This window comes from Podarcis bocagei (assembly GCF_964188305.1).
Source record: "Podarcis bocagei genome assembly, chromosome: 11".
Taxonomy (NCBI): domain Eukaryota; kingdom Metazoa; phylum Chordata; class Lepidosauria; order Squamata; family Lacertidae; genus Podarcis; species Podarcis bocagei.
Window position 1 is genome coordinate 13,712,549 of NC_138136.1, and position 11,445 is coordinate 13,723,993.

The 11,445-nt window shown below is 44.7% G+C and overlaps 1 protein-coding gene across 4 annotated transcripts in view; it reads right to left on the reverse strand.

Moving 5' to 3' along the window:
* Positions 1-10,224, reverse strand: part of CDC42SE2 (CDC42 small effector 2) — a 95,534-nt gene extending 85,310 nt beyond the window's left edge. Inside the window, exon 1 of one of the 4 annotated variants that reach the window (XM_081213944.1) lies at positions 9,562-9,582. Coding sequence is in view for 1 of the 4 variants with exons in the window: in XM_081213941.1 (XP_081070067.1) it covers positions 9,657-10,114 (458 nt within the window). In the remaining 3 variants the exon portion in view is untranslated. Of the gene's footprint in view, positions 1-9,390; positions 9,514-9,561; positions 9,583-9,656 lie in introns of those variants that run through there. The other 3 variants (XM_081213942.1, XM_081213943.1, XM_081213941.1) reach the window with 3 other exon arrangements.
* Between the last annotated feature and the right edge of the window lie 1,221 nt (positions 10,225-11,445).

The window sequence follows — 11,445 nt, forward strand, 5'->3', positions numbered from 1 at the left end:
ATCCCCCTATATCATCAACTACCCTTCTAAGTTTTCACTTAACTAGCATGATGCTGGACCGGTTCACACATTTGAAAGTCTGTCTGCATGGAGCAGCTTGAGGATGCAGCTGCATGGGAGAAACACAAGCTGTCCCGAGCACATTCACAATTACTTGGTGGCAGGCAGCACATTTTCCAGTGAACAGCAGAAGTAATCAGGGATGTGGCCACTTATCCAAAGCCCTGAACAAGCCCTGTAAGGAAAGTTTTCCTACTGATACAAAGATTCAGCATGAAACTGGGAACCAACTTCAGAAGTGGTCCAGACATTGTAAGTTTTTATATCTGGCAAACAGCCAATATTCAATTTGTATATATTCTCTCTATCGCAAGCCACTTTGGTTGAGTGGCTGGGGCAACACAGTCAGATGGGGGGCATATAAATTTATTATTATTATTATTATTAGCCACCATGGTGGTCCCAAATCCATCTCAAAATAAATATGGCACAAATTGAAGTAGTAAGCTACCATTAAACATCTAATTTTAGGGCACACCAGCATCCAAGAGATCATTTTATTTAAGGTGTATCAGTAATGCATCAACCTCATACTTCATTTCTAACCCTGATGTGTTAATCACCTCTAAAGAAAGGAGACCAGAACCGCTTAAAATGTCAATGCAAATCTCATTTAAAATTCTAATACAAATAAGCTTAATAGAGTAGTAAAGGTGCCACATTATTGATCCAGCTTCCAAACAATTAAATAAAGTCATTCTTGATTTGGGATTCGAACAAGAGCAAACCAAGGAAGGGAAGGATGAAGCAGGTGGAAATCATATATTTTAAAAAAATAAAGCCGAACACTATCAACAAGAGTGACAACCAGTAGCCTCGGTCACAATTAGTGGTTTATTTACAAGGCAGAGGTTAATTGATTTTATGTCCGCAATCCATTTTCCATTACATGCTTCTAGGGGACAATATGGCATTCACTCATGAAAATGCTAATTATACCGATTTGTACCATGTCAACATGTTATTTTTCTTACACTTTACTGCAAAACCATTTCTCTTTAAAAAAAAATTGTGCCGTAAGAAAGAATGCATGCCACCCTGAAGAGATACAACAGGGAAATAGACATCACTGATTTTAATAGGTCTACTCCGATTGCAACACTGGGTTGCTTTTGGCTATGCCCAACTCAAAGCAGACCCACTGAAATGAATGAATCTGAATTAATGCTACTCTGAGCAGGCCTCTGAGTCTGAACACTGTTGCTGCCTTTTGGTTACAGACTGCCCTTCCCTCTCTGCTGAATTCAGTCAAATTTTCTCCCCCTTGTCATAGGCAAGGAATACCATGACAAGATGTTGAAAAAACTCTTGCTGTCTTTCTGTCCTGACAAGGCATGAGGAGCCTTTGCTCATATAATGGCAGTTCAAGTGAAGCAGGCTGCAGGAGAGCAATATAGGGGTCAGCGTTACTGAAAGGCCACTAGGCAGATTGCTTTATCTTGCTGCAGGGATTTGGTATGGAACTGCTTATAAGTCTTTGTACCAGAGCAAAGTTGCTTGCACTGGATTTCAGACATCTGATACAGATGTGCAGTGACCCAAGAACCCCCGTTCTCTTTGTTCTCCTTTTAAAGGCAGAAATCCTGTGCCGAGCTACTCAAGCTTATTAAATCTACCAAAATAGACAACTGTTGCCATACCCTAAGTTTCTAGACCACCTTGGCTGTGAAGAGAAGTTTGGGGGTATGTAGACAATATCAACAGAAGCCTCAAAAAGAAAGTTTGACCCAAGTTTTTAGGGGGGGGAGCTAGATTTCCTGGACAAGCACATATTTCTGTCCCCACAAGTCGTTGCGACAGAATTTAATATTGGTATTGTGTTGCAAACAGCTCAGGCAAACTAAGAAGCTATGGAAAATGCATTTGGGTTTTCTTGCCACACAAATAGGATTCACACACACACACACACACACACATTTGGCGTAAGCAGTGTTTCTTTTCTGGGGGGGGGGGAGACACAGAGGTACACATACCCCTAAACCAGGCATAGGCAAACTTGGCCTACCAGATGTTTTGGGACTACAATTCCCATCATCCCTGACCACTGGTCCTGTTAGCTAGGGATCATGGGAGTTGTAGTCCCAAAACATCTGGAGTTTGCCTATGCCTGCCCTAAACGTTTTGTGACTCTTTGTACTTTTGTCCATTTACTGTATTTATTTTCCCCGATTTGAACTACAAAATGGTGGTTTTCTTGAGTCAAAATGAGAAAACAAGCACTGGGCATAAGGGATTGCCAGCACTGGTTGCAACAAAAACCTTGTGAAGCTGACAAAGTTATTCCTTAGCAGAGGGCCAGGATTTCAGAAGGCGCATTCACATTTAGTATTGTTTTGAGAGCAGACAGATTCTCTTCCCACAGGTAACTAGCATCTTCTATACTTTTCCAGATGAAATTATTATCTGTTTACTACGATTTCTCTCTTTCTACGCTAAGAATTGGCTGTTCTCTACTCCCTTTCAATAACAATATGGAAGTTGCTGCATTCTGTAAAGGCAATGCAAATTACCACCACGGAACTACTATTGGGAATTTCTGAAACCAGAATTAGTAGCAGTTCAAGCTGCAAGCCAGTTATAAAGCGGGCAGAGTTGTCTAACTGCAAAAGGGCTTAAAGGCTGCAATCCTAAGCATATCCACTTGGAAGTAAGCCTCACTGAACCCGACAGGGCCCACCTCTGAGCAAACATGCATAGGATTATGCTATAATAATAATAATAATAATAATAATAATAATAATAATAATAATAATAATAATAATTTATACCCCGCCCATCTGGCTGGGTTTCCCCAGCCACTCTGGGTGGCTTCCAAGAAAATACTAAAATACAATAACCTATTAAACATTAAAAGCTTCCCTAAACAGGACTGCCTTTAGATGTCTTCTAAAAGTTTGGTGGTTATTTTTCTCTTTGACATCTGGTGGGAGGGCGTTCCACAGGGCGGGCACCACTACCGAGAAGGCCCTCTGCCTGATTCCCTGTAACTTGGCTTCTCACAGCAAGGGAACCACCAGAAGGCCCTCAGCGCTGGTACTCAGTGTCCGGGCAGAACGATGGGGGTGGAGACGCTCCTTCAGGTATACTGGACCGAGGGCATTTAGGGCATAAGAAAGTTTTATGAGGGCAAAGAAAGAGTAGGGGATCAATGGCCCTCAAAAGTGGGGAGCCCAGTGTTACTGGACTCTAACTCCCATCAGTCCAAGTTTGCATGGGCAGTGGTCAGAGATTACTGGAGTTTTAGTTTAGCAGTATCTGGAGGACTATGGTCTCCCCGCTCTGGCAGTGAAGTCAACACAGATAATTGCTACCAGCAGAGAATCTAATGCTTGTCAATTAAGGAGACAACCTACTGATATATATAAGGACCCAGTCCCAAAAGTATTTATTTACCTACTTTAAATTGTAGTGAAAAAATATTATTATTATTAAGGTAAAGGTAAAGGGACCCCTGACCATTAGGTCGAGTAGTGACTGACTCTGAGGTTGCGGGGCTCATCTCGCTTTATTGGCCAAGGGAGCCGGCATACAGCTTCCAGGTCATGTGGCCAGCATGACTAAGCCACTTCTGGCGAACCAGAGCAGTGCACGGAAACACTGTTTACCTTCCCACAGGAGCGGTTCCTATTTATCTACTTGCACTTTGACGTGCTTTCGAACAGCTAGGTTGGCAGGAAAAGGGACCAAGCGTACCCCGTCGCAGGGATTTGAACCGTCAAACTTCTGATCGGCAAGTCCTAGGCTCTGTGGTTTAACCCACAGCGCCACCTGCATACCTATTATTATTTATTTATTTATTTATTTATTAAATTTATATACCACTCTGCATCCAAGGAACACATAAAATGACTTAAATGACTAGGAAAATTGATAAGACTCCTCAGTTGTGGAAACATTTAATGACTTAAGGCCTTATCACTCTCCCAATACTTATCTCTAACGCAGCATGCATGGGCAAAGAAGGAAGTGTCAGTGTAAACCCAAGAAACAAGAAGACACAGAGCAAAACACAAGGCTCTAAAATAATTGAGACATGGGGAAAACACAGTATCTGAGGGGCTTTCAATAATAGCTAAGGCCACAATCCTAAACCCACTTACCGGAGTCAGTTCTAACAAAGTCAATAAAGTAGTAGATAGGTAGCCGTGTTGGTCTGCCATAGTCAAAATAAAAAAATTCCTTCCAGTAGCACCTTAAAGACCAACTAAGTTAGTTCTTGGTATGAGCTTTCGTGTGCATGCACACTTCTTCAGATACACGTCAAAGTCAATAAAGTTTACTTTTGAGAAGGCTTACTTTAGGACTGCACTGAAGAGAGCAGCTGAAAATAAGGTGACTCAAACAAACCAAAAGGGTTTACATAATAAAAAATTAAACAAGACATTATGGATATCTGGGCAGGTATCAAATATTGATCGGCCTACATAACTCCATTAAGTGAATGGAAATTGAATGGGCAAAATTGTCCAAGAAGAAACTTTATGGCCTCATCCTGTTAACAGTATTAGTATACCATGCCAACAATGTGCACGGCACTTTGCAGAACAAGAGCCAAAAGAAAAGTCCCTGACCCAAGGAGCTTCCAATCTAAGATTTGCTACAGGTGAGTAATGGAGGAAATGGAAAGTAAGCAATGAATGGAAATGAAAAATGAGTTTTTAGTTACATGTGTAGAAATAGGGTGGGGGGAGGAGAATCTGAACCTACCAAATATTTTATTTGTTTGTTTGATTTGTAGACCTTAGGGCAGTTTACAGCATAAAATGTGCACTTTCCAAAGAAACACATGAACTGAAACACAACCATTTCTTGAAACGCACACATTCAATTTTGTAGTGTAGTTTTCCAGCCATGTAATGTGTTTACAAAAATGCACATATTAGGGCAAGGTGGGCATAGAAGGAATATATGAGTGATAACAATATACAAAATGCATTGTGCTAAGGGACACTGCCTTTGCCAAAACATGCATATTAGGGAAACTGCACACAAAAACATGTGTATTAGGAGAAATTCACAGTAAGATGCTGGTTGATTTTTATGAGGATTTTTTTAAAAAAGAACTCTAAACAGATATAGAAATGTGGAGAACTGATTTAAGATTGGAAAAACGAAACAAGAAACGAAATTGCCACATTTCCCCATTTCTAGTACATGTATTTATGTTTACTTTCACTAGGAGATGACTAAGAGGTCGTGCCAAAGGCTTCACAGAAAAGGTAGCTTTAAGGAGAGGTGGTACCATAAGTGCTCTGCAAGAGGGGTTCACATTTAAGTGGGAAGTGGTGAGGAAAGGTCAAAAAATATTTAAGGGAGCTGGAGATCTTTGGGCAGATGAGGGTGGTGGATCTGGAATAGTGAAAGCCACAGAGCAGGAATATTTTGGGATATGAGCAGAGTGCTAAGAGGTGCAAGGCAAGAGAAGGGTTTAAGGGTTAGGAGGAAGAGTTTATGGCATAAACTTTATGCTGCATCCAGGAACAAGGGCATTCCCAGGAATTTTTCTACAAAGCAGTATCTCACGCACAAAAGTGAGAAAAACAGTACCTGTACATTTAACCCATAGCTCAGGCTCTTCAAATCTACAGATTCCACAAATCCTTAAAAACATACTCTTTTTTTAAAAGGCGAAAGCTGGCAATCTGGGGGTTATGGTTCATTCAGGGGGGCTATGGATGCCCATAGATAGCAAACCAGTGTAGGGATTTAAGGATCGCCTGGGATTTTAATGTGGCCTGAATGACTAGAGAGGTGAATTATTAGGAGCTGGGATAGCTCAATCAGTAGAGCATGGGACTCCTAAACTCAGGATTGTGGGTTTGGGCAAAAGTTTCCTGCATTGCAGGGGGTTGGCCTAGATCATAGGTGTCAACTTTTCCCTTTTCTTGCGAGGAATCCTATTCGGAATAAGGGAATTTCCTTTTTAAAAAGGGAAATGTTGACAGCTATCACCTAGATGACTGTCAAGGTCCCTTCCAACTCTCCAGTTCTATGATTCTATTTTGTTGGGAAAGCTCTGGCTAGAGGTGAGGGCTGTGTGAAAACAGGAGGATAAAACATCTCGTTTTCTGAGCTGAAATCAAACCAGAACCGATGGTTATTGATTAACATTCTACCCTATATCAGCTGAGCTACTGAAAGAGCACGTTGACAAAACAAACATTTAGGATGGGGGCGTGACTCCTAAATCAACGCAGCATTATAGCTAGGGTGGGGGACAGATTTGCCCTTTCATGAGGGAAACCAGGATGTAACACCACCAGAAAAAAGCGCAGGTTTACATTTCCATGTCAGCAATAGATGCAGCGTAGCAGTTTTATACAAAGCATGGGGCCAGAGAGGTGAAAAGAGGACACAACTGGAAATGACTCGCCAAAAATGGCAAGCTGAAGACCTGACAGAGTCACTTGCATAAGAACAACAACAAATACATAATAGTTAAAATCAAGTTTTTTTTAAAAAAAAAATTACATTAGACAGGGAAGGTCTTTCTGCCTCTCTTGTGTCCTTCCTTTCTCTCCCTCTGTCTCACCATAGGCAAGAGTAAACTTTAACAGCCATCACATTGTAGCTGTAAGAAACTTTAAAGCGCCTTGTTACAGCTCCAACATAACATTGTTGCCAGCCAATGAGTTACCACAAACCGAAGTGATTCCCAGGTTTTCTTTTTTCCCAGGCCAAATATAATAATAATAATAATATAATAATTTACTATTTATATCCCGCCCATCTGGCTGGGTCCCCCCAGCCACTCTGGGCGGCTTCCAACAAAACACTAAAATACAATAACCTATTAAACATTAAAAGCTTCCCTAAACAGGGCTGCCTTCAGATGTCTTCTAAAAGTTTGGTAGTTATTTTTCTTTGACATCTGGTGGGCGGGCGTTCCACAGGGCAGGAGCCACTACCGAGAAGGCCCTCTGCCTGCTTCCCTGTAACCTCACTTCTTGCAGTGAGGGAACCGCCAGAAGGCCCTCGGCACTAGACCTCAGTGTCCAGGCAGAACATGAGAATGGCCACACCAGCGTATTCCCTTCATTCTGCCCAATACAAGTGCTGGAAATGTCTACCCAATGGGAACCAATGTGGTATAATGGTTAGTGTGTCAGACTAGGATATGTGGGTTCAAATCCTTGCTCAGACATGACGCTCACTGGCTAAACTTGGGTCATTAACTGCTGCTCATCCTAACTAATCTAATAGGGTTGTTACACCTGGGGATTGAATGAGAAAGGAGAGAACCATGTCTGCTGCCTTGAATTCCTTGCTGGAGGGCAAGAATGGGGCTTAAGTACAATAAATAATAAATAATGAGTATACTGGTCAAAGAGAGAAAGAAGAACACACACTTGTACAGTCATGTTCATGTCCAAATATACCTGTGTCATAAACAATATGAATCCATATATAAACATGATCTGGGAATAAATCTTGAAAATGAATATAATCAAAATATTCCAAACTAGTTAGTTTCCTTCATTATTATTTTTTTAAAGTATCCTTAAAACATGAACTCATTTAGAAAGATCTAGCTTAGCATTATCACAGTCACTGCTTCCAGGTTAGGTTTCAGTTCAGAGTAACAGGTACATTTCCATTATCTGTAGATATGCCTATGCCATTGTATTTAAACCGCATCTCTTTAAGAAAAGGCAGGATTTGATTTGAAAGCATATTCACTTCAAAGCATGCACCACCCTTTAATTTTCATCAGACTGGCCACTCTGGAGCTAGGATCCATGCATTTTGCAGCAGCTTGGAGAAATCATCTGTGAATGGGGAAATTCATCACACAAAAGGAGTCTCAATAAATTCAGGCCAAAATCCTAAAGACACCTCTGTGTCTACTGAAAAGCAAGCCCCGGTGGAGATTACTTCCAGGTAAATGGATATATGACTTACAGCCTTATCCGGAATGAAGCCTCATGAATCTCAGACAGTGATATCTTCCGAGTAAATATGAATGGGACTGAGCTGTTGCTGAATGTTGAGAGTTTTAAGCCAACTGGTAAAAATTCTCATAGAAATTAATGAAAATGGCTAACTTAGGTTAATTAATTTCAGTGGGTATAACTTAGTTGAATATCACTGAATATATATTCACTGGAATATATATATTATAATATAATCAAATCTATTTTTATGGGGAGGTTTAGCACATACTGTTAGCTAGCTTCCTCTCTTCTAAGCATTTATTTTAGTATATTGCTTTGACAGTGGGAGCTTCGGAAATTAAGCCTAAGGTAACATCTCTTCCCTCCGCCCTGCAAGATCTGTTTCTACTCCACATGCAGAAGCAGCAGCCTCCTGCTTCCACGCAATGCTTAGCAGTGCTGCATCACAGAGGCATAACGACCACACCCTCTCTCCCAACGAAAAACACACACCAAACAAACTACAGAAGTAAAGAAGCCTCCATTCGTCCTTGAGTCCAGGAAATACTGCTGCTGAACAACCTGTACACACCACCTTCTCCCTCGTGACTATTGCCTTCACCCAGAACCAGCAATTAAAAAATTTGCAACTGTTGACGTTGTCCACTTCCGTCAAGTGCACGCTGGCTACTAAAAGATCACACGCTCCCGATTTCCCAGGCAGCAATTATTGCAAGAACGAACCTGGCATCTTGAGACATTGTAAATAAATGGGAGGGTGGGTGCACCTTCTATCGCTTTAACCCCATAAGGAAAATGCAACACATGAATGCTGTCCATATTCTGCTCTGCTATTTGAGTGGGAGAGGAATGAGCGAAGACTCTCGTCCCTTTACTTACTGAGCCCATCAATGGCAGAATTCAGAGAAAACAGAAAACCATCATTTTCTTTCCAACCTCTGCATATACGAAGAAGACTCGATAGGGTATCATTTCCTGAAAATGGCAGAGGTGCCGATTGGTATGGCACCTCGAGACCTACCCAGCTCCTGCCAGCATGGCTGGCTAGCTCCATCCCCAGAAAGCACACAAAAACCAGCCAACGCTTTCCCTTTTTTCTGACGCTTCCCCCTATTGCCTCTGAATTCTTGTCGGGGTGTGCGCGTGTTTGGTATTTGAGACTTCACCTTCTTGCCATGTTATTTCCCATTCGGCACCCCTCCTTTCCCTTGGAAGGAAAGGGCAGCGCCATGGAGCCGAGGACGGATTAGGAGAAAAAACGAAACACCCAGACTTTCACCCCCACCCAGCCCCCAGTACGGATCATAGGGCTGCAGCCGAGGGTGCCAGGGTATGGGGAGGCCTCGGACTCCACACCGCTGGGGAGACGCAAAGGTGGAAGGGGGGAAAAAACCCACCCACCCCGGTACCTCTCCCAGCTTCCCAAGAAGAGCACCTTATATCGCCAAGGGCTGAGCATTCTTGCAGCCACGATCCTTGCCCTGCGCCACCGCCACCTTTACGCAGCCCGAGCGCGCCGCTCCATCAGTGCCTTCTCGCCGCTGCAGGCTGGATAGGCGGGATGCGATTGCGGGGGAGGGGAGGGGAAGGCGGGGGGGGGACTTACCTGGTCTCTCCGACACCACCCTCCTAAGCAATGCGGGGGAGGAAGGGGGGAAGCGTCCCTAACAAGGCGTCTCGCTCTCTCCGCCCGCCACTCACCTCTCCGGCAGCCTCCTTTGTCTCGCTCCCTTTCTGCACCGGCGTCCTGTCGCGTTTGGTCTCGGCTCCCCTCCCCGCAGCTCCGGGGATGGCGGAGAGGAAGCTGCGCTGAAGCCGACGCGGGCGAAGAGGCAGGCGGCCGGGGGAAAGGAGGCGTCGCCGTCTCCGCTCGCTTCCTTTCGCTTTGCGCCCTCGGCTCGGCCTCGGTCTGCCTGGAGGGGCGAAGCCCGCGCAGACGGAGCAGCAGCAGCCCGGGTGGCGGAGGGATGAGGCGGCGGCGGCGGCGGCTCTTGCTCACTCTCCCCCAGCCCCGGCAAGCGGGAGGGTAGATGGGTAGGACCTCCTCCTCTTCCTCCTCCTCCTCCCCAGCCCGCTGACACGGAGCGAGTGCCGGTCGAGAGACGCGTCTCGGAGGGGCTGCGAAGGCGCTTCGGCGGACTGCGAGGAGAACCGCGCATGAGCGGCCTGGGGGGACCCGAGGCGGGGAAGAGGCGCGCCAAAGCGGGGGCAAGACGGGGGAAGACCGGCTGGCTGGCTGGCTGACTACGGGGGGGAGGCGGGGTGTTGTCCAGCGACCAGCAAGAGGCGTCTGCACCACAAATTGAAACGGCTTTATGCTTGTCGTAACCTCGCCTTTCCCCCTCACACACAGACACACACGCACACCAAAGGACTCTGGGAATTGTAGTTTGGGGGGGAAAGGGTTCTCTCAGGAAACGCAATGTAGCAGCTGGTGTGGGTGGGTGGGTGCGCTTTCAGATAGGGCCAAACTGCTTTCTTGTGGTGACAGTCACAACCTACCCTCTGCCGTTTCGGATATATCACTCAAGCTGGTGCTTTAGTTTAAATCAATAGGTGAAGGTAAAGGATCCCCAGACGGTTAGGTCCAGTCAAAGGCGACTATGGGGTTGTGGCGCTCATCTCGCCTTTTCTGGCCAGCATAACTAAACCGCTTCTGGCACAACAGAACACTGTGACGGAAACCAGAGCGCACGGAAACAGCGTTTACCTTCCTGCCGCAGCGATACCTATTTATCTACTTGCGCTGGTGTGCTTCCGAACTGCTAGGTTGGCAGGAGCAGGGAAAGAGCAATGGGAGCTCACCCCATCATGGGGATTCAAACTGCCAGCCTTCTGACTGGCAAGCCCAAGAGGCTCAGTGGTTTAGACCACAGCACCACCTGCATCACTTTAAATCAATAGATGAAATTCAGCCTGTATGGCCCTGGTCCTCTCTTTACTTAGTGCCTTCTGGGTTGTCAGGTAAAGATGCCACAGTGATAGCAGAAGCCGCAACCGGCAACATTTCCGCCATCAGGTCTCCTGTTGATCAGCCTCCCTGGCATGTCTTTCACCTCAACCCTCCATTAGGGCTCGGTGATATCAGGTTTCGACGTTGTGATATATCACCAGCTCAGCATCTCAATATACCAATATATCACGATGTCTGGGGGGAAATGGATGGAGCTATGAAGAGGCATTGAGTGGCTTCACGGTTTTTCCCACATTCTGTTTTTGCATCACATATGCACATTGTGACTCATGATATATTGCCAGGTCAAAAATGATGAAATCGGTATTATGATATGGACTTCAAAGTGGTTGTGGATGTAATAATAATAATAAGAAGAAGAAGAAGAAGAACACATTTTATTTATACCCTGCCCTCCCCGGCCAAAGCCGGGCTCAGGGTGACTAGCACCAGTAAAATTACAATGGAAACATAATTGGGGGGGGGGACCCAATTTAAAATGCAGGTTAAAATGCAATTTAAAAAGCAGCATCATTT